The sequence below is a fragment of the Lates calcarifer genome, linkage group LG15 (genome assembly GCF_001640805.2).
Source record: "Lates calcarifer isolate ASB-BC8 linkage group LG15, TLL_Latcal_v3, whole genome shotgun sequence".
Classification (NCBI taxonomy): Eukaryota; Metazoa; Chordata; class Actinopteri; family Centropomidae; genus Lates; species Lates calcarifer.
Genome location: NC_066847.1, coordinates 26,038,561 through 26,062,209, shown reverse-complemented (window position 1 = coordinate 26,062,209; position 23,649 = coordinate 26,038,561). Strand labels below are relative to the sequence as shown.

Here is a 23,649-nt window from a genome sequence, read left to right as displayed (position 1 = left end):
AATATGAGACAAAGTGTGGGCCAGAGGTCACGGGTTTCTGTGTGTGAAGTTTGTCGTGGAAGAATGAATGGAAATTATCAAAGAGAATTTTTTCTGTTTTTAAATTCATTTGGTAACTGTTAGTGTCTATTAGCTGAGGTTGAGAAGCACAAATATACTGCAGCTCAGAGAGAGTGTCTTAGAAAGCAGATACAGCAGTTGTTCTGAGAGTTAGATCCACACTGTTAGTACACCCTGGGAGAGCTAGGAAATTCTCTCTCACACACACTGTCGGTGAAGTTAGTGCACTCAGATAGCCGTTAATTTCCACTGTGGTAGTTGCTGCATGTACAAGCCATTCTCAGAGCCAGCGGCAGGGTGACTGACTGACTTATAGCCAGTCAGCGAGGGTGGGGTTAGTCACTGGTGAGTAGCTCTAGGCCCCACTGAAGCCTGGGCCTCGACTTGGCATCTTACCCCGTTGCTCTGGGTGGAGTGTATGGACTGCTCGCTGGTGGAGGAGCAGGTGCTCATACGGTCTATGTCCTTACTGTGGGTGGAGTGGCGGTGATGAGAGGGCGTCCCGTGGCTTCCTCTGCCCAAAGAGTCCCCCCCACCACCACTGTCACTGGGGTAGGAGAAGGAACCAGGCCGGCTGGTATGAGAGGGAGGTATAGCGGGGACCATAGCCCAGAAAGTGTTGCCTTTATGAGCCGGACTGGAGGGAACAAATGCTTCCTTTGCTCCTCCTCCTCCAGGCGACTGAGGTGAAACCAGAGGAGAAACTGTCCCGATTCGAGGGCTTTTTAGGGGCAAATTCAGAGGAGCAACAGCCATTTGTGGCAATCCAGCTGTTTGATGTTTCTGTGTTTCTTCATGGCCTCCGATACCCTGTCTGACACTTCCCTCCATGCTGCCTGATGGCCTGTTACTGTTATTACTGTTACTTCCATGAGGACTATCCAGCATCCTCATCTTAGGCACCTCTGAGGCTAACAGCTCTCCATTTATGGTGGTGTCTGAATAGGGGTTAGAGGGGAGGGACTGAGGGTGGCAGGGTGACCACATACCTGCTGATCTGTCGGGCCCCTCGGGGCCCGGGGGATGGTGGTGGTGGACGGGCTGGGGGAGGCGTGAGGATGGTTGGGGGATGCGGGAGGGTCGGGAACGAGGTCCGCACAAAGAGGAGGAGCTGCCCCCTGATCCTCCAGAGCCACCGCCGCCACCTCCCCCTACCACGCTGGAGGTGCTGTTGGAGCTGCTGCCCCCTGGCAGGCCTCCAGCACTGCTGCTGCTACTGCTGGGTGGACCACCCGGCCCGCCACCACCCACATGGTTCCTCTGGTACTCTATGGGGGATGTCAGAGCTGTGGGAGAAGATGAGGGGCACAATTACATTTGTATAAAAAAACGCATATTTCAAGACAGAAACCTTCATGAAAAATGGAGATTATTCAGTTCAAAGAGGCTGAAGAAGCTTTGTAAAAACTGAAAACTCAAATAATGTAATGCTACTGTTACATGTGCATATTTCCACATAACATAATTTTGGTGTAAGCTTGTAGTTTTGTGTGCACGGTAACGTCATACCATTGAGGAAATTGCGCTGGTTCTCCAGTATCTGGCTGACCTGGTGGACCCAGACTTGACTGACTCCGGGGCTTGTTGAATGGAGGGTGTACCTCTCCAGGTTACCACTAGATGATCTGGAAGTAAGTGTGAACTTGCAGGGGTCATCTGCATTTTCTTCTAGACCCAGCCAGCTCACCTGGAGAAATGAGCAGAAAAAAGTGGTGGGAATAAAAATGACAAAAATAGACAAGGGGAGATAATTACACACAAACATTGCTCCGTGGACAAGAAGCTACAGGGAAATGCACAGTAGATCCAAACAAGCAATCCAAACATAGTATTACTTAATTTATTTTAATCTAATATTATCACTAGTGGGAGGCTAAAATTTTGCTCTCTCAGTAGCTTTCTGACACTTTATTGAGCTGCACCCACCTTGATGCTGTTTTTGAAGAGGTAGCCAGGAGTAGAGAAGCCCTTCTTTTTGTCTAAGGGCTCACTGAAGATGACGATCTGCTCAAACAGAAAGACTCTCCTCTCCTTCATCCTGGACAGGAGTCCTCCATCCTGGTCTGAAACCATGAAGGTGTCTTGGAGGAGCAATCTGCCCTGAGCCACAATTTTACCCTAAAGAAAGAAGTAGAGCAGAGAAAAGGCGACTCAGAAGACAGGGAGATACAGTGGAGGAGAGCAGGCTGGTCTAAGTTTTTCTACTGGTTGTTATAACTTCAATTAAGAATAGACAAGACAAAAGCCACACAAAAACAACAGCAATGACTAACGAACTGCTTACTCGGATCTGCAAAAAATGAGTGAACACTGACACCTAGTGGAAATTTACTGAAATTAGAAATTGAATTCTGAAGGTTGTAAACAGCTTAGATGACTACATGGTTTCATTTAGTTAGGAACGCACAAACACAGACATGCACACAATGCTGAGAGTATAAAGAGCAGTCTCACGTCAAAGCCTTGAAGGCGCCCAACATTCATCATGTCGTTGCAGCGCTTGGGAACCACACACATCACCTCCACAGCTTTCTAAAGTAGAACATGACAGTAAAATCAAACCTTTAGAGACAAATTACTCACATGAGAGTCATGTAAAAAAGAATTGATATCTTGTTACGTGTGATTCAGGCAGTCACACAATAGCATAGGCAACAGAGAAGTGTATATTAGCATTTTAATAAAGCTAGAGCTTAAACATAGGCTGGTTGTCTCACCTCCAGCTCTGTTGTGTCCACTCCAGCCTTCTTGGAAACTTTGAGAAGATCCTGTGAAAGAGTTCAAATGTGTAGAGAGTTGATTGTGCTGATCAGTAAGTTCAGTTGCTTAAATGCTGTTTGCAAGTTACGAACAATGGTGGATTTACCTTCAGTAGCAGCTGGTACTTCATTATGCGCTGTACAGGTTTGATTAGCAGGTCAGTGATCTGCAATCTGTGGCCCAATCGCTGCTTAAGGTCCTAAGGAAAGAAGAAAATATTATCTCTAGGAAACACTAATTAGTGACCAATACAACATGGGTGATCTGCTTATAAGGATGTTGATAAGAGTACAAATAGAATATGATTATATCGCCAGAAACTTTGTTTAACTGGATATTGACTAGCAAAGTAAGTCGGTCCACAGTAGGTTTGAGTAGGTGTAGAATGTCTGACAATCTTACCTCAAAGTAAGTGTCGATGTACTCTGACACTATGTGCTCAGATTTAGGCTTGTTCTGGCAGTACACGATGTACATGTGTAGCCTCCGCTCCTGTAGTTGAGACAAAACCAGAAAACAAAGGTAGCTTTTAACAGTGAGAAAAAATCTAACAACATAATTTTCTCACACTCTCTGACTTAATAAGCCATTCCAACAACAACAACGACAACAAAAAACATAATGCAGATCCAATGTGAACAGGTTTCCCACCTGTTTGACAAATAAAGGAGCTAGCCTGTCAGGATCCTCCAAACACTTCTCAAGCTCTCCCAGGAAAAAACTGTGAACAGACCAAGAAAGAAAAGACATGATTTAACCTGGCAAGGAACATGATACTGACTGCTGTATATGTCTTCATTCTGGGGCAAATAATAGTTACTTGAAGAAGACTATCCACATACTCTTTGTGCCAGTCATAGATCTGATGGATGTTTCCAAAGACAATCTTGTCTTTTCCTCTCATGTCATCTGGAACTCCTTCCTCCTTCATTCTGCTCATGTAGCCCTGAGGGAATGAAAGTCAGCTTATTTGTAAAATGCGGAGCAATCTGTGAAAGCTTGAAGTCAGATACTTTCACATTACTCTTCTTTTTTTTTTTTTTTTTTACCTCCACCACTGATCCCAGGTCCCTGACATAGTCTCTTTCAGTCTCCACCAGCTCCAGAAGCACATAACTGAGAGACAGAAAACAGAAATTGTCACCGTGTAATACAAATGTAACGCACTCAGCCGTGGACGAACATCAGAAATGCTCCATATAAGCACACAAATGAAGACAAACGTGATTAACTGATTGAACTCAAGCAGCTTTTGTTTATCGAAGCACTAACAAGACACGGGCTTATAACTCACTGTCTCCTCTTGAGGAAGCCAGACTTGCGCTCGTCCACCTCATCGATGGGTGAGGAGGAAGAGAGGAGCGAGTTGTCGGAGGGGTTGAGGGAGGGAGAACTGCTGTCGCCCTGCTCCACTGACAGAGAACTGGGACGATCCTCCAGAGACTGAGGACAGAGGGGGACAGAGGGCGAGGAGAGGGAGAGGGGAAGAGAGGGAGACGGATTTGAAAGGGAGAAAACAGAGATGAAGAGGTAGAAAGAATGAACAGAGCTGAAAAAACACAGGTTGAAAGAGTATTTACAGTATGTGAGCTTATGTTTTATCATTTCATTTGTTTAAGATGGATCAAAATAAAGATTAATGCCCAAGAGAATACTGTGCTGCCTTTACTTTGGTGTGTGTCTGTATGTAGGCCAGTGGGCATGAGTGTGTTGGGCTTTTGGCCAAAGTGCAATGCCCATTTGTTGGAACACTGGACAGCTGGCATAGTGAGTCACAGTGCTGACAGATGACTAGTAGGCCAAGATGCCATTCTCTGTCAACAACACCCAAGAAAAAGATTGTGTGTGTGTGTGTATGCTTGTATATACATCCATCAAAATTGTTCTGTGTGCAAAAAAATGTGCCATATTTGCATGTGCATATGAGGAAAACTTATGAATATAATATTTGTGTCTCACCATCTTGCTCTTCACCAGCTCTTCGATGGCACTGACCAGTTCAGCAGCACTGGGTGTCTCTGAGCTGCTGGGACGAGCAGACAGACGGGATGCAGACTGAAAAAGAGAGAAAATGGAGGAACAAAAAAAAAAAAAAAAAAAAAAAAAAAAAAGAATGTTATTGGATAAGGTATAAAACATCTACTGTAAAACTAGGTGGTGCTGCATGCATACAGTTGTGATACATTTTCATTGACTACAACTCTGCATGTGATCAGGCTCACCATTGTTGAGTTTGGACCTCGATACTCCACATGTCCAAATAAGGACTGGTGGGTGTGCTCTCCCTAATAAAAGGGTTAATTGGGGGCCAAAGTTGGAGCCAATCACAGACTGCTCTCGGGGAAAACAGGGATTACGAGGTGGGTTTAGGTAAAGGGCAAGCTCTGGGATTGGACTGCTCTTCAAATACTAGCACTGTGATTGGTCAAACAACTTACATACAGCAAACAATGTTGCTTAATACTCCATTGGAGAGAGATATTGCCTCTGCAACAGAGCCCAGTCTGAGGCAAAGATTTAAAAGGATCCCCTGTGCACAACAGGACTTAATAGGAATAAACCAATTCATCCCACAAACACCTCAGTACTGCAGAGACAGGCGAATGGAGTATACACTTCAGCACACAGAAGTATAATTACACTCCAATGAATAACATTTAGTAGGTGGACAATAAAATAAAAAAAGGCAAGAAAAACTGAAACAAAGAAGGATCCAAAGTGAAGACGATGAAGTGGTTTTACATGGAAAGATAGGGGAACTGGGCAAGAAGAGAAGCAGAACAGAAATCAACATAATGCTGAAAGAAGGAACATGCAACCATCAAGAAAATAAGAGGAAAAAAAAAGAAAAGTTATTAGTACCAGTAAAAGTAAAAAAAAGTTTAGTTGTGTTATTGTAAGCTCTGTATGGATGACAAGTCATATTTATGCACCTCCAACACAAAAACATGGATGCTTGTCTTAAGACTGGATGGATAAAATATTTAAGGAATTTAAAATCTTGAAAAGAACAAAATGAAATGTCTTTCTTTAGATCTACATATCTTTTAGTTAAAGTTAAACAGCTTCAGTAAGCATTTTTGGTGAAGAGCAATTCATTTTGTGTGTGCCTGCACTTATCTTTTATTTTATTTTTACAAGTGTAACCCTCTACCCAGTTAATGTACATAATATTTGTATTTGTGCACATGTGAGGCTCATTTAAAATAATATACAAAAACATGTAAGTCCTTTTTGTTCTGGTTAAGCTTATATGAAAAAAAAGAACAACAACCTGTATTCATCTTGGGTGACTGTACATTGTGTTTTCTACATACCACTGTCTATCACTATGTATAGTTACATATGTTTGTACATGTATTCACATTGCCCTGCCTGGCCCACCTTGTCATCCTGGGAGTCCGGCTGCAGCAGGCTGTGTTGTTGGATGGCCATAGGGGGAGGCAGAGGGACGGCATCAGCCCCCTCCTCTCCTTCCTCCTCGCCACAGCTCTGCATTCCTGATGAGGAAGACTTGGACAGGGTACCGCTGCTCAGCCCCTCATTACGCATCCGCTGGAGAGTGAAAAACAAAGAACAGTGATTATCAGTTGATAGGTCACAAGCAAAACCAGGTCTGTCTTGTCATTCTAACAGTGTCATAGCTGTCCACTGCTTCATCTGCTCTTACTTCCTCCAGTGTCTCATCCTGTGGCGTGGCGGCACTGTCATCAGAATCCTTCTGCGAGCCGGAAATCGTGTCCATGTTCTTCCTTGTGCCGTCGCGGTTCTTCTTGTGCTTGTGGGCGAGCTTCTTGACGTGGCCGTCGGCTTTGCCGGAGCTGAGCCGCCGCACGGGGCTGGTCAGCCATTTCCTGAGGGTGTTCCCAGGACGTTTGGGCCCTGGTGAGCTGTGAGGGCCCAGGGTCTGGCTGGAGCCTGGCTGCAGGGCGTCATTACTGGATACAGACAAGGTGTCTAAAGGTGAAGCAGAGAAAAGACAGAGGAGGTTGATAATGATATTACCACAATTACAAGGGCACAATCTGTGATCCACCTGTAGACAAAAGGGTTGTCTCACCAAAAATCAAAACACAGGACTTGAACTTGGTATAAGTCTTTCATTGATTGATAGCTCTTTTAATTCAGGGACTGATAACAACTAATAACAACCCTCTAGCCAGGGAGAATTGAGGAAAGAGACAGTATATGATAATGATTTGTGTGCAGTTGTTTGTACTGTTCTTATATGTGTTATGTGCAGTAGGCAGGCTGGCCTCCTCCTCACAGTGATGGCTCCTTGGGGAATCTGTAGGAGGCAAGCTCTTCTGCGAGTGGAAACAGAGCTTTGCGAAAATAAGACAGGATGAAGGGATGCTTGAGGCTTTGTCTGAATACTTCAAAGATACACCTGTCTGCTCCTTCAGTCCTGTTCTCCTTCCTTCCTTTGGCCTAACCCTCTTTTCTCCTCCATTGCCCTAACATTCTCTTATTGGTTTTCTTTCCAATTGTCAAAAATGCCACTGAAGGAAGAAGCGACCCCTGTGGCCTGGCTCAACAAGCTGACTGGCTGAGAAGTCTTGGGATGATAGCGCTGAGGATGAATTTCTTTGTATGAGCTATGCAACATGACCCCAAGTTTCACACCAGGCAGCATTCCCTGGACTCAGACCTTTCACCTCCTGTAAGACTTCACAGCTCAACAAAAGGTAATGCATGATTTAGGAGCATCCCTCACTCTGATGCCAATACAAAAGAGCGAGGGAAAGAAAAAACTCCCTAGACAAAGAACTTTGGCAATCACCCAAGGAAGAGCAGAGTTTATTATCTTCCAAAAATCCTAATGGCACATACTCCAGGGATGAAGGCCTCTGAACACAGTCCTAAACTGATGAAAAATCTCAGGAGATGATGTTTTCATTGTGCAGAGCTGCACATGACTTCCAGAGAAGGCCTGACAGCAAAAACAAGTGCGTCTGTATGGGGGCTGGAGTTGACTCGAGGACGATACTCTCCTCCTACATCACTCTGCTTTGAACTGTTTGCATCACATCACATTGTGAGCTGTTGAAGTTCAAAGCCAAATAGAAAACTGAGATTTTTTGTTGTTTTTTGGTGTTAATTTATATTAACTTAAGACTGAAAACATACATCCACATTTGAGGATAATGTGCAGCAGCTTGACTTAAGAGCAAAGGTTAGATTCAGGCGTCAGTCTCTCCATCATTTAATCTATAAGTGGTTAAAAAAAGCTGCAGCTGCTTAAGATTAAACCACGTGATCAAGCTGAATGGCTCTTATGAATGGCAGGTGTGGAAATTTTGCTTTCCTTTATTGGCTGATTTTGCACAGCCCCGCATTGTTGCGTGTTTAAGTGCTTTATCCTGAATGAACGCATCTGTGAACGTGTGCGTCGGTCATCGAGTCTCTGGGAGACTTATTTTTTACTGTGCACTGCTGATACAAAGCATGTGTTCTCACATTGCATGCAAAGGGTGAAGAAAGCACAGTTCCCAGAATAACAAGCATCTCCCACATCAGGCACTGTTAAGACTCTAAAGCTGTCTTCTGTCAGACTCCTCTCACCATCTCACTCTGACAAAGTCCAAGTCATTGGGAGATATCTTCAGCATAACCTCAGTGGTAACGGTCATGATCTCCCGATCATTCTGCAATATTCAGCTGCCTTGCGCAAGATTTTCTCAGACATCAGTCCAGTGAACAATAACGTGAATATGTCGAGGTAGAGCAGGCGAGGACACATCTTGTTTTCATCCCGCAATTTCTGTTTTACAAGACAGAGAGTCAGATCTGAAAGATCTATAAATGCCACCCAAAGGACCTATTTAAAGACAATAGGAGGTGTGGAGAGGTTGTCTGGCTTGCTTGAGGGTAATTTTACAGAAGATAATCGCTTTTGGAAGCACAAATGTTTGCCTACAATCTCAAAGTTCAGTATAGATTTTAGGGTAGTTGTGTGATTTACCTGCCTAAACTATCTTCTCTGCAGAACTAAATGAAAACCAGAATCTCAACGGTTCCTTACAATCCTGCCCTGGAATGTTTTAGTCATGGATACAATCATGGAGCCTATTTAAGTCTGTAATTCTGATGACTCAGAATCCCTTTGCATTTACTATTATTGGTCTCTGAGGACTATCAAAACCTACCTTTATGAGTTCTGTATACTATTACTTTAAACACCAGCACATTTGATCCATTATTTATACTGAAAGCAAAAAAAGTACAGGTGCTGACTAGGGTTTTGGATTATTGGAGTTTCAAAATCCTCTATGGTTTAGGTAAATAACAGTAACTGACATCCTATACCACACACTTACTGATTTACTCTTTGGTGGAAACTTATGCTTTTCAATTGGGGGAACCAGACACGAGAGTCAGGACTTCTCACGTAGAGCAAACTGACTGTGTTTCCTGCAGACATGCTGGGGTCACAACCTGACATGTACACATGCTGTTAGCAGGTACGTGCCGGCCAAGTTTGGCAGACAAATATTTTACGCTGTCAGTTCAAACCATTTGGGTTTGTGGTGAGAAATGATTACTTTTATCCCTTTGGATTTCACTCAAATGCTGAGAAAATATAAAACTGAGATCACTGTCTTTGTGGTCTCAGTTGTAAAGGAATGCTACCTCCATAAGTTGTAATATTAAAATTCCATAGATATGGAATATTATAAATTAGAGGATAGCTTCCGCTTAATTCAGAAATGTGTTTAACTTAAGTGTAAATATAACTTCAGTCATAATTGAACCATGGCTAATACTGTACTTTTGGTGTAGAAAAAAAAGTTGAAAAAGTAAAGAAATCACTTCCTGTCTTTAACATAACTAAAATCTTCACACTGACAGATAAGCATTCAGTGCCATCTACATGCTCTAGTTAAATGGAAGAGATCGTGCTAATAGGGGTGTAAATGGAAGAAACATGGGGTCAGTAGCCCTGACACATTCCTCCTCAGTGGAAAATAACCCTATAGACACACATACACACACAGAGGACATGACCTTTGGTCTTCGCCCTGCAGGGTGTCTTTCATAGTGGAGACACCTCAGGAACAGCTGGCCAGCCTCTCACTCATGGGAAACAAAAAATGGGGGACACACACTTTGTTGCCAGGGGTGAGGCTAGCTGAGAGTTTGTCAACCTCTCGTAATCATTGTTTTTAATGTGAAGATTATTTGAGGTCATAGTTTTGTCAAGATTAAATTGAAGTAAAACTGCATTTATTAAAGATATCAAGACAAAATGATTAATTCACAGGACTGAAATAGTCAAACTGAAGATGTTTTAATGAGCCAAGAAGCCTCTTCACTTCTCAAGTGGCTTATTCAGTTTATCTTGACGTTGTACTAGCTGGATACACAAACCAATGTATTTTCTCTGGTTTACAATTATAGAATTGTAAATTGTGAATTGTGAACTATTTCACAAGAAGCATTTTCTAATAATAACATCCTCTCAGTTTCACTCTGTGGGCTGGTATTCTTGAGAAGAAACCCACCAGATGCTCTCTACTGCATCTTCAGATTTTTGCCAATTCATTTGCAAGCTACTGACAAGCTACCATAATTCAGTCACTGCTCATTCACACTACTGCAAAGAACATGGTAGATTTACAGCTGTGTGTGTGTGTGTGTGTGTGTGTGCATGCTTGTGTCTCAGAAAAGGAGGGAGGGGAGGGGCAGTTGTACAACTGGGGTGATCCCAAAAGTCTGTGCAGCTCCATGGAAGCATGCCTGGGATTCCAGAGGTGTCACCAGTGGAGCATCGTTCGTGTGGTCTCATGTCCCCCAGGAGAAGTGGTACAACCACACAGACACAGACAAACATCAGTTGGTGATGGGGCGGAGGTGCAGTGTGTGGGAAACCTCCAGGGGGGCGTTTTGCTGGCTGATCTGTTAAAATGTGGACAGTGCTGGAGAAGGCTTGCCACCAACAGTCATAGTTAGGGAGGGTGTGGAGATCTGATAGGCAATACAGAATTTAGAGACCACCCGCTACACATTCTGCTAAAGCAGTCCGATATGTGGGTGTTATTTAATGCTTTAGTAGATGGTACACTAAACAGAAAAGGGACAACATCTAAGAAGATCCACTTTTTTCTATTATTTTCTTTTTGACCTCATTATTTCCTCTTCTCCCTGGGGTATAACAATAAAAACCTCTGCCCATCTGTGCAGCCACAGTCAGACCTAGCATACAGATAAGCAGAAAGATTTAATCTTGTCAATGCAGTTTGAGTAGATTTAATATTTCATCACTTAACGGTACATTCACCAAATTACTTTCACTGCCACAATGCCACAACATAATCCACACTTGATTAGTGAATACCCTCTGCATTAAACCCACTTGAAAATAGCTGCTGCGGAATCTACAACAAACAAGGACAAGCTGTCCAAAAAAAGAAAAACTGTACAACTGCATTTGTTCCCTGCACAATAACAGTTTCGTTGTCACACTTGAAACTGCTCTATTTTTAAACCAACTTTTTTATGTTTAGACAGCAAAAACGACAGAAGTGTCTTTATGGCATATAGTCAGAAGCAAAACCTAACTCAGATTTTGTCACTGTAGTTTCTTTATATCTTGGGAGGCAAACAACCCCAGACTAGTAAACTAGAGCAACTCGTCACTTATGTCATTTCTCTTTCCAGACTTTACAGTCCTTTACCACTGTATAGCATTAAAAGTATAAAAAGACAGGTTAGAATCTCCATATCAAACTCTGGTAGAGAATAAAAGAAAAAAAAAACAAAACAGAACAAGCCTTTTATCAAGCAAAACCTACAAAACATATTGTTTGTTGTCAAGAAAATCACTTTGTGATAGACATTATGTTGTCACTTGTGTTACCCATGATTGAGGGACCTACCCAGATCCAGCAGCCAGAACTTGCAGTTGTCAGAGTGTCCCCTCTGTGCTGAATCCATGGAGCAAAATGGGTTTAGAGACACTAAGGACTCGATTCCATGGGCCATGTCAGTCAAATATCAAGTCTCTGGAGTTCTGACTTGTAATATTCCCTCACAGCATCTTCAGAGGCACAGCAAATGACTTCAAATACCTATGCAAAACCTAGACTGGCTCACAGTTAAAAGTAAGAATGATTCTGCAGTAACTATGTCGTTAAAATTCCAGGGAGAGAGTGTCAAGTCCAGTATGAGGAAAAAGAAAAAGTCAAATGCAGCATTAGAGAGTAGGATGTTTTCTCTGTCTCTCTCTCCTCGCTTTGTATCTCCTTCTCTCTCTCTCTCTCTCTCCCTCCCTCCCTTGTGAGTGGGCTGCTGTGAGGATATTGGGCAAGCCTCCACTGTGCCTCTCCTGTTCCAAAGGGACGTCTGGAAACATGCAGCACATCTACCGTATTACCCTTTGTAGAGGCACCCACTCAGTTTGTGTGGGCGGGTGCATATTTTACAGGCATTAGGATGCACACAAGTTGTGCAGTATGCTTGGAACAAATATAGACTCGGTTATAAAATCCAACAAAAGTGAACAGCTAAATGCTCAGTGGAAAAATCTGTGTCACTTTCAGTGGTTGGTTACAAATTTCAAAACCTTTATGCAGAATTTAGAATCCCTGATTGGGTGTGTGTGTGTGTGTGTGTGTGCCTCAGTTTTCTAACTACTATTGTATATATTCTACACTTTTCCAACATCTTCACTTCATCTGACAATGTCCCTATGCACACTAGGCAGCCAAAAGCAGTTATGCAGGCTAGATGCACAAAGGTCTCCTTGTTTAACTGTAAGTGTCTGTTTGTGTGTGTGTGTATCTCCTGGGGCTCTAAACACACTTTCTTGTGAGAACACGCACACACATGTATATACACTAGCCTGTACTTACTCTCTGCTCTCTACAGATTCCTTTTATCAATGACACTGTCATTAAGTGTGAATCTTTGTTTTTATTTCATGCTGAGAGGCACTGAGAGTCAACCTGCATGTTTTAGCTGATTTGGTAAATGGGGGAATTCCAGTGATCAAACTGAAAATGTGATTAGCACGTAGATGAAAGCAATCTAAACCTGATTTCACAGGAATGTGTATGTTTGCACAACTTTCAGCAGCTAGATGACCAACACAGGATTTGAGTTAACATTTACAAAACACACACACTCGGAGCACATGCTATACATGTGAACAACTGTTATTTCATGGTAAAACATCCCATAATCAGGACAGACAACCAGCTGCACACAGACATCGCCCCCCATCAGTTAATTATTCCTGGATGTGAGACACAGCAGGAAAAGAGGAGACTTCCTGGACAACACTCTAATCCGCTAAACCGTCATCCCTCTACAACTTTGAACAAAGTGGCTCACATGGTTGGTCAGTAATCACAAAAAGCTAAGAAAGTAGCAAAGATGTTTTTTTCTGTCATTCTTGTCTTCCTCCTCCTCAGCAACAGCCTTTTTTTTGACCACAGCAACCCCTGTAGTGAGAGGCTCCTTTTCATCACTCCCTCTGGCCACAATAACGCACAGATACAAACAGTGACGGGTGGCAATGCACGACCAAGAAACCAAGGAAAGACAGACACAAACAAGATCCTCTGTAAGCCAGCAGAGATGAGAAAAAGTGAAGCTGGAGTTAAAAGTAAAATAAAAAATTAAGTGGTTGGGAAATTCTACCCTTCTTCCTGTACTGCACTACTGTAGTAAATCATTCAGCTGATTCCAAAGTTGTGCGTTCCTGTATGTAGCAACAGACCAAGCACCCTATAATTTTAAATTTAAATGCAGACCTTTCTCATACTGATAACAAAGAGGCTGCCAGCAAAATATTTGTATGCTATATTACCATAGAAACAAGCAGCTTTCACCCACTCTTCCAGATTAAAGAGGGAAGAGCACAAGCAGAAACTTCTGTCAAGACTCATAACTCAAACCAACCAGTGACGGTCAGATCTGTGTACAAAAGGCAGTTCCTCTCCCTTGTTTGCTATATTTATTCTTTGTTTACTACTTTAACACAGGGCATTTTGGTCTCAAGAATATTAATTAAAAAACACAAACAAATACATGCTCAGGGTGTTTACAGGAATGTTTGATTTTATCCCCAGGCTGACTTTTAAGGATATGGATGGAGAAATCTCTGTCTGTCTGTATTTCAGTTTTCTCGGAAACTGCTTGTCCAGTCGACTTCGAACTTCGTGGGTGTGTTGCTGAGGACCCAAGGAAGTGCAGTGTTGACTGTGAAGTTTTTTGGATGAGTGGTTGTTGGGAAAATCAACAGAGATTTCTCCATTTATTTTAAACTGTTCTTGCTGTTACCATGGTAACCATTTTTTTCCTTCCGAATTGAGATGCAACCGTTTGATGATGTCACTGAAGAGTACACACACAGTAGTGCCTCAATGATAATTTAAGTTTCTGAGGCCTAACAACCCCTAATTGTTACTTAGGCTAAATGACATGAGTTGCAGATAAGTTGCATGGTCATACAGGTGAATCAACACAGTTTCAAAAAAAGCTGAATACTGAAACCATCATGACAGAAAGTGCCAACTGAGAGTATATGTGCTTGTGAATGTACAATGTGTGTCTATGTGTGCATAAAACAATCATCTGCTATGTTCATTATGATGCAGTTATTTTTCTGGTTCAACCGTATTTCTGTTACTGTAACCAGAGCTGGTGTGATCTTAACTCATTAATAGAGAGTGGAAAAAACCTTTGGAACCACGTTATTGACTCCTCTTAATAAGGACTTTGGGGCACGAAACAGATGCAGATTCTGACATCATATCCTCCAGGGTTGCACCCTGACAAGTCTGTTAAATATTTAATGTTTGTTACAATTGAGGGGCATGCTGCTGCATATATGAGACAAAATAGGGGTTTCTGACAATAATGAGATCCGAGGATGTTAACAGTGCTGGGAATTCAAAGGTTGAAATTATTTTAAGATAATTAAAAGAAAGCTGTGCTTCAAGCGGGCTTTCTACAGTTGCATAGCAACACCTAGAAATACACGTACATGCTCCCCCAAGCAGCTGTCTAATGAGAGGTGAAGGTTCTACAGGTCACCACTGCTATGTTTGCAAACAAGAAATACATCCTTTTAGCTTTGCCTTATGTTTAAGTGTCCATATGTGCATGGATGTGGCAAGCAGCTGTTTGGTGAGATTAAAAGATTCACCAGGCCATCTCTGCTGTTTCCAAACATGAACTACATCCAATTAGATTTTCCTAATATTTTGAAATGTCCAGATGTGCCTCAATATGAGAAAATAATTCCCAGACCACCTGCTAATCTGGGTGAAAAAAAATGTAAGGAAACATTCTAGTCCTACCTTTGTGGTTGAAGAGCCCTTCCATCTCCATGGAGGATCTGGAGTGAGCAATACAGAGCATGGAGCACGGTACGATGCCCTCCTGGGCTGGAGAACGGTCTGTGGTCCGCACCAGGCACCAGTCCGGCTTGTCGTGGAGTCGCTCCAGAACTTCCACAGTCTGGCCTCTGCGCACAGTCAGCTCCCCACTGCTGCTGCCATTACTGGCCACAAAGTCATGGATCACCACTGTCAACTCACAGCCACCAGACAGCTGAAATGGAGGGAGGAAGAACGGAAACCTGTAAAAACTTGATGTTGATTTGTAAACAGATGTTACTATTTGTTGATTCTATTTGTAATGTTCACATGTTTACATAAACTATGAATTCAGTCTCCACAGGTCACTCTGTGAGGATAAATTATATCCAAATGTGAAACTGACAGAAGAGGAATGGGAATCCTCTTGGAAAACACTGCTTTTCAAAGAGAACAGCCACCAGGGATCAGTATATGTGCAGCCAGTGTGCAGTTATATTTAGAACTGAAACACTAAATAAAAGAGTAACTTATAAAAGCCACTGTTCATATGCATCTCATATAGTCAGTACCAGCTCACAGGACAAGCCAGGGTTGTATCTCTCTGACCTCCAGTATTAACTCTAAATTTGAAATACAGACATAAATTACATTTCCTTTTATTTCTCCTGCATTTCAATAATATTAATAGGAAAACAGCATGATACACTACTATAAGTGCATGCTACTGAGCTGATACCGACAAATTCAGTAAAATTAATTCTGACGTTACTAAATGGAATTAATGGGTTCTGGGAACAAAAAGCTAATATATTCCCACACTAACAGCACAGGTACTCAAGCAGTACTGTAAAGTAAGTGTGTACATGCACTGATGATTGGTGACTCATTCTAGCACAGTTGAACAAAACGTCACTCTGACGATCTGACTCTGATCATCTGAGTGTCCATGAAAAGAAAAGAAATGTGAGACAGAGGTGGAACAAGGTGGAATTAGTCACTTTTCTCACTGGTTTATCTGAGGCATTTCTGTTCACCACGTGACTGAAAATGCAGCTGCTTGTTGCTATCAGTGTTCCCAAGTGTTCTGTGGTCTCAGAGCAAGATATATAAGATATACAGTGACAGTACAACAGAGGCTGCACTAATATTGAAAATAATAACAGCACATCAAATCCGTAAACGTCCAATTATGTGTAGCTTTTCCTCTCCATCATACATCTGTTACACACAGCAACAAACCTGGTCCCTAATTCTTCACTAATCATGAGCGGTTTGCAACTTGCAAGGCTAACATGAAAAAGCATTTTCAGTTGTTTCAGTTGGTTTCCAAGACAAACTAACATATCTTTACATCCAAGAATTCATGACAATTTAACGGCAGTATAAGTTAAATTATTAATTAAATTATTGCATTAAATTATACAATTAGTCATACAGTCAATATTTGCCCAGCAGCAAGACATTTTATGCCTTCAAAGGTGTACTACTGCTTAAATTGGACATGTGTTCCTTACTTACAGTGTTAAAATTTCTACAGTGCTACTTGTTCCTTGTTTTTTAAAATTACTGACTGCATCAGTAATTTTAAATATGTTCTCTGTGTAAATGGTGTTTTTTTTATACTGCAAAGCACATTATTTGCAACATACCCTTTGGTAGTGTGGTAAAGCCAGAGAGCTGAGGAGCTGAGAAACGGGATGTGAGCTCCTGTCCACCAGCCTCTCCATTGTTTTCCACTCCCTCATTGCAAGAAAAGTCCCAAACAGCTAGAAAACTCTACAGAGCTGTCTGATTTCTACAGTAATCCACTAAGATTGTCCTGATTCACAGTGAGAAGAAGAGGCTAGATAAACATAAGTTGTCTGGAAAAGAGTAAAAATGATCTATTCCCCTAGGAAAACAGTTCCAAGTAATTAAAATCCTGATCCATTAGAACAGGGCTCGTAGAAAAGTCGCTACCATCCACTGTTAACAGTCAACAGCACTCCTCTGTGGGTGCTTACAATCAGACTATTGAAGCTTAAATGATTCCCTGTTGGGTGTCTCTTCCTTGGAGTGGTGCAGTTAATCCATCCTTGTCTTTAGATAACTGTTTCCACAATTTAGCTCACTATTGTCCATTTATCAATGAAAAAATACACCAGAAAATTAGAGGAAAAAACACGGTGGTTTGTCTGTTTCTTTCAATTGTTTGAAGCAAAGTGTGAGATCGATAGCTGTGAGGACTTAAAACTGTGCTCTCCTGTCTGGCATACAGACGAGCATCCTCTGTGAAGAGAGCGTGGGAGGCTGAAGCTGCTGACACACAAGTCAGTCACTAAAGCATAGGCACACACAGGAACACCAATACACACACACAAACTCCCAACACAAACACACCACTGTCACTGCCTCTTGAATGAGAGGTCTCACAGAGAGTCCTCACAGAGAGAGAGATACAGGGAGGCATTCAAAAAGTGAGGATGAGATGCAAAATGTGTATTTGAATGTGTTACTGTGTGTTTGGTTTAGGCACGTGAAACGGATGGAACAGTTGCTAATTAATTAGTCTCTGTGGCGGCTTTGACACGAGTGGATAGATGCACACACACACACACATTCAGTTTTATGCTACATGAAACAACCACAGAGCTGAGATTTGTGCTAACAGTAAATACGCTAAGCTAATACTCTTATTTCCCTTATTACAGCAGTAGCGTATGAGTTCAAGTCTAATTCAAGTGTGAAAATAATGACCCAATTTAAGAATGCACCACTGCAGGTTATAATTAGTATGACATAAAAGTATAGAAAGATTTTTTATCTGCGTGTGGTAGGATGTGTGTTTGTGTGTGTGTGTATGTGTGTTAGCTTTATAGTTGCTCATACTGAGCGTAGGAGGACGGGCCTTCTGTGGTGTTATTACCAGATATAACCAACCGACTGTCCCTGTTCCCAGCGAGATAAGATTCCCTTTCTCTCTCACACACATAAACAAACACATACACGGTTGCACTCACACAAAAACACATACACGCTGCTTTAAATCTCTGTCAGATGGACTGTGTCTTCCTCCTAACACACACAAACAATTTCACAGGAAACCAGTAACAGAGAGCTGCTTGCATCTACCCAGGCTGCACCTTCTGACGATCATGTCATTGTGTGACGCCATGATACAAAGCACAGAACAGCTGTGCAGTGTCCCATGAAGAAATAAAACAATACTGAAAAGTGGTCTTTTTTAATGCTACTACACCTGGAGATTGTTTGTGTGTGTTCATGTGTGTGTGTGTTCCTACCTTGTCACTGTCCAGTGTGTTCTGGGATGTACGTGAGGCAATGGAGATGGTGTCCGGTTGGCTGCTGGCGTCTCCCTGGCTGTCCAGTTCCTCTCCGTCACTACAGGCAGACAATATCATTACAGTCACTCCAGTGTTTATAAATCTATTCCTGGAAATATTGGTAATTGAGTTTATATACTGTAACAGCCTGGATTCTGAGATGCTTTTTGCTCTAAAGAGCCACTTTTTGTCTTTTTTTTTTAACATTGGATTGCAATTGTTAATTCAAGCTGTTCCCATCTGCAGTGTTGGAATTGACTGAAATTGTTTTTATATTTACTTTCAAATATTTGTTGCATATAAAAAATAGCTCATAAATAAACTCATATTTAACCACATTAACAAAATTAACAAAAATGAAAGGTCAGAGTAATACACTGTTAGCTTACCGTCTGCCTTTATGTTTAGTTGTGGTGGCTTTAGGGATGTGGATGGGCTCTTTCAGAGCTCCACGCAGGTGTACAGTTCGCTCCTGGATGACCTCCCGAATGTGTTTGATCCAGTCCTGCTTGTTCTCAATGCTAGAGGCCTTGGACACAACACATGATTGGATCAGATAAATGTTAAATTTAAAACATCTATCATGTGCAGCTGTTAAGTCAGCCCTACAGCCTGGCCATTAAATTTCTTCTTTGCTCCTTTTTCACAGATGCAGAACATTAACTCAACAACAAGGGATGTTAACAGCAAAGATAAATAAAAGCAATTGCCCTGTTCACTCGGCTTGAATGAATGAATTGTTGACCCATAACACTGGATCAGGTCGCATTTGGCAATTATATTTCTGTCTGATCCAACATGAGTGCTTTGATCCCTGCTATCTTGTGCTTGAGTCACACATCATATTCAGACACAATGTGAAATGACGCCAACAGTGTCTCCTAAGCTCCACTTGAGAGTTCCACAGAAGCACCATGGGCATTTATTGTCAGCGTTGTGTTTATCAACGTCACTGAGCCAATGCGTAGACACTGTATTTAGCATATGACTACACTTGTCTGTATCTTCTCTTCCCCCTTCACTTAGCAACCAGCAGCACTAAGGCTGCTGTGGCACCATGTTACATAAGACACAGATTAAGATGGTCATCAAAAGTTACGTAATATGACAGATAGCTGTACAAGACAAATTCACACATCTTAACACAAGTTTCTGTCTTTCTCTCTGTCAGTCTCAAATCGAACACATGCAGTATCTTACACACACACACCCTGAATAAAACATTGCTTCTGACTCACTACGTGAGAACTACCAAGTTACTTGTGAGTTTGACTGCTTTGCTAATATTTCTGTGTGATGAGTGAATAAGTACCAGAAAGTAACACTCCACACTCTACAGGGAGTGAACTTTCTTGGCTGAACAGAAGGAACTATGTAGAATTTAGTGGGGGTGGACAACAGACATGGAGTGACTCTTCCTCTTTATGTGTGAACAACTTGACCTGCTCCTGCAGAATGGGAATCATATGGGGGTCTATTTTACATTTAGTACAGTGTCTGAAGTAACTCATGCTCCTTGTGAAGCAAAAAATGTTTTTTCATCTTGATACCTTGAGGACAATCTTGTTGTCTGAGGTCGGGGTCCTGCCCACCCACAGGGCAAACTTACAAGGATCTCCCTCCACATGTTCTGTCACTCCAAGCTCTGATGTCTGAGGGGGTGAGAAACATGTCAGCAAGATTAGATGATATATGAACAAAAAATGATGCAATGACAGTTTGTAACCAAAATAAAAGTAATGTGCGCCACTGAGGTCTCCCAGCTGACCCCACTACCAAAAACCAAGGATCCATTGAGAACCAAACTTAAGTTCACACATACAGGTCCAAGTTCTATGTTGTGTCCCACATGTGCAACATGTGCTGCAACCTTTATCACATTTACACCTTGCAGTAAAATATATGTTGGGTGATTGGATTGCAATTGGATAGTACCTGACCACATGAACGTACAGTGGTAAATGTAGCCATGATGCCTTGAGGATAGATTGTGATCAGATCAGCCAAACCCCCACTGGAGGTGGTCAGGGATGCATTATGACCACACTGAACACATATAAATGCAATTGCGTTGTTAAGTGACACACAGCTATGTGGGCAGAAATATGAAGCATGCTTCGCTGTTCCAAACCAGTGAGGAAGCAGTAGCTTTTTCGCCTGTTTTGAAACAGAAGCTCTGTGGATGGCTACCATCTTCTATTTTTCTTCTTCTATGTTTTTTCTTGTTGTTGTTTTGGACCAGTGCAAAAAGGAGAAGGATGTGACATGAGCTTAATCAGATCTTCTGGACACTGAAGACACATAGTAATACCAGGTATAAATGTTAAAACCATATCTAGATACAATGTGGATACAAGATGAATTTTAATGGTGTGGAGTCTTAAAGCCATTAGTATGCACAAATGTTTAACTACAGTCTGATGTCATCATGCTTTGATTGTGATTGTAACTCAAGATTATTGCATCCTGGAGTAGGCCAGCCACAGTAAGTTTTATTATCCATCCAGTCTTCTCAACTGTCTTAATTGACACAACAACCTAAACATTCTTAAAGAAACAACCAAATTTGAGCGCATGAAAAGGGCACATTACTTACAAAGAGCTTGCTCTTGTAGAGGTATTTGCTGCGCCCATTGGAGTCTTTGACTTCTTTGCTGAAAACCAGTGACATTTCAAAGAGGAAGAGATGTCGGTCACGACCCTTACGAATAAGAGTCTTAGGATCCCACACCTGGAAGGACTCCTGGAGTATCAACTCACCCTGGGAGTCAATGTTCCCATCAAAACCTGTAACAGTGAAGTGAAAGGAGGAAGTGCAATTTAGCAGTGTTTGAATGTGTGGACTCTATGCACAAACATGTTTGTGGGTGGCAAATGGAGTGATGTTGAGTGAAGTTCTGTCTGACTCATAGCTGAGTAATTTGCCCTGAATGACTATTAAAAGTGACTGATGTGATTCCATTCATAAAATACCAAGAGAAACAGGAACACACTCAGTGAGCAGGTGTACAGGTGTGTATCAAAAACAAAACCAAGTGAGATGTCCATGAATAGCACAGGTGTTCTTGTATGTCTGTGTGTGTGTGTGTGTGTGTGTGTGTGTGTGTGTGTGTGTGTGTGTGTGTGTGTGTGTATGTGCATATACTAACCATCCAGCATAGAGAGGTGCATGGCATCATTAGCTCTCTTAGGCACACTTAGCATCACTTCAAGACCATCCTTGATCTCACCTTTCCCCTCCTCACAGCATGTCAACAATTCCTACAGCAGAGGAACACACACATATACACACAGTGACATTTAAATAAAAAGATAAAGGACACATTCTTAGTAACAGTAATGATTTTGATCATTTTGAAATTGGTCTGCTATGTTCAAATGCTTGGAAAAATGGAATACTGTCAGAACAGATTTCCTTTTCTTTAACATACACTTTGTGTAAATGCATGCTGTACCTTGAGAAGAAGCTGGTACTTGGTGATTCTCTGAACTGGTTTGATCAGATAAGAAGAAATGGAATTGGCAAGGCGATGCCTTTGCTGAATTTCCTGTTTAAAAAAAGAAAAAAAGAAAAAACAAAAAATCAATACTTAATTTGCATACTATGAAAGCTCACAGAAAAAAACAGAACAGGCAGTTAAGAGAGTTAATATTGTACATCAGTTGAACATGATCTCCATCTCTATTCGCTGGTGTAAAGAAACAGTGCATAGAATACAAAATGTGAGACATCACTTAGTCTAAAACTAGAATCACAAGTTGTCAGACATCAAACAGTACTGGCAGTTACTTACATCAAAGTAGGGTCCAGCATGCTCCAGGATGAGCTGAGTGGAGTCGGGCTTGTTCTTACAGTAGTTCACATACATCTGGAACTTATCAGCCTGAGCAGATGGGATAACATCAATCCTTTACAGATATCAAGAGTTTTGGTTGCTTAACAACTTCTACAGGAAAAAATGTTTGATACTCCACTGGCCTGCTGTACTGTACATGTTTTAGGATTTAACCTTAATATGTACTGAATTACACAGAAAAAATGCAGATGAAAACATGATGAAAACAAAAAAAAATCAATACAATGTTGCTGACATGTTCCTAAACATAGCTCAGAACACAAAAACGAGTTGATATGTAAAAGTTTTAACTTGTAGATCTCTTACCCAAGTCACAAAACAATGGCCAACATCCTCTGGAAGCTGCTCATACTTCTCCAACTCTTTCAGGAAGATACTGTGCAGAGACAGAAAAGATTAAAAGGAGGAACAATTAGAAGCTGAGTAAGAAATATTGTATTGTCACTACTCCTGAAAAATGATTTCTACTTGAAATGTTTCATTTAAAACTAAACTATCAGCTGTACTGTAGATAGCAACAAACACAGAATGTCTCAGATCACTGTTCTACTGACTTGTGATGAAACTCGTAGAGATCCTGCATGTTCCCAAAGATGATGTGTTCCTTGTTGACAATACCAGGAGGAATCTCCTCCACTCCACTGGTCATCTCCCACAGGTATGTCTACACACACACACACACACACACACACACACACACACACACACACACACACACACACACATACATACCAGAGCATAACTAATTAAATACCTAAAAATCTTTTCTGTGCCAACTGATGTGAGAGGATCTGATCATCACATTACAAATTTGAATTAATCATTTACTTGTTTTGTGAGCAACCCACTGAAATATCTAAAGAAAAGGTACAGAGAAAAATAATGTACCTGATTGGAAAAAAGAACCCAGTTTCAAAGGAAAATATTCATACAATTTAAGGATGAAATATAAAAACTAATTTTAAATAAGCACAGTGGGGGCAATGAAAATGGCTGCAGTCAATCCATTACAAGTCAGGAGACACCTAATTGGGTAACAATTCAACATGTTTTGGAGGTTAAAGAATGTCTTGTGTCTGTATAATACTTACATCCATACATTCCCGAAGGTCTCTGACGTAGGCTTTCTCAGTTTGAATTAGCTCAGCCATTATAAATCTGAAAGAGCATGTGACACATTGTGAGAGGAGACAGTGATGGACATGGCCAGGTGCTGTAGTTGACCAAATATATATTAAAAAATCCTGTATGGTTTTCTCTAATAAACCATCTAAAACTAATAACCACACATATTCCATACAGCATCAGGAACACTGAAAC

General features: G+C 41.5%; 1 protein-coding gene across 3 annotated transcripts in view; it reads right to left on the bottom strand.

Moving 5' to 3' along the window:
- The window catches only part of triob (trio Rho guanine nucleotide exchange factor b), a 116,827-nt gene that overhangs the window by 7,463 nt on the left and 85,715 nt on the right, over window positions 1-23,649 (bottom strand). For 2 of the 3 annotated variants that reach the window (XM_018685192.1, XM_051075944.1), the window contains 25 exons: window positions 23,421-23,487; window positions 22,884-22,993; window positions 22,636-22,705; window positions 22,267-22,356; window positions 21,928-22,020; window positions 21,622-21,733; window positions 21,069-21,259; window positions 20,023-20,124; window positions 18,862-19,001; window positions 18,431-18,530; window positions 15,129-15,381; window positions 6,491-6,777; window positions 6,205-6,375; window positions 4,780-4,875; window positions 4,115-4,263; window positions 3,870-3,936; window positions 3,663-3,766; window positions 3,472-3,541; window positions 3,223-3,312; window positions 2,927-3,019; window positions 2,778-2,828; window positions 2,515-2,592; window positions 1,987-2,178; window positions 1,570-1,747; window positions 457-1,346 (listed from right to left, as the gene is read on the bottom strand). In XM_018685192.1, the coding sequence (XP_018540708.1) occupies window positions 457-1,346; window positions 1,570-1,747; window positions 1,987-2,178; window positions 2,515-2,592; window positions 2,778-2,828; window positions 2,927-3,019; window positions 3,223-3,312; window positions 3,472-3,541; window positions 3,663-3,766; window positions 3,870-3,936; window positions 4,115-4,263; window positions 4,780-4,875; window positions 6,205-6,375; window positions 6,491-6,777; window positions 15,129-15,381; window positions 18,431-18,530; window positions 18,862-19,001; window positions 20,023-20,124; window positions 21,069-21,259; window positions 21,622-21,733; window positions 21,928-22,020; window positions 22,267-22,356; window positions 22,636-22,705; window positions 22,884-22,993; window positions 23,421-23,487 (3,844 nt within the window). The remainder of the gene's footprint in view (window positions 1-456; window positions 1,347-1,569; window positions 1,748-1,986; window positions 2,179-2,514; window positions 2,593-2,777; window positions 2,829-2,926; window positions 3,020-3,222; window positions 3,313-3,471; window positions 3,542-3,662; window positions 3,767-3,869; window positions 3,937-4,114; window positions 4,264-4,779; window positions 4,876-6,204; window positions 6,376-6,490; window positions 6,778-15,128; window positions 15,382-18,430; window positions 18,531-18,861; window positions 19,002-20,022; window positions 20,125-21,068; window positions 21,260-21,621; window positions 21,734-21,927; window positions 22,021-22,266; window positions 22,357-22,635; window positions 22,706-22,883; window positions 22,994-23,420; window positions 23,488-23,649) is intronic. The other variant, XM_018685205.2, reaches the window with a different exon arrangement.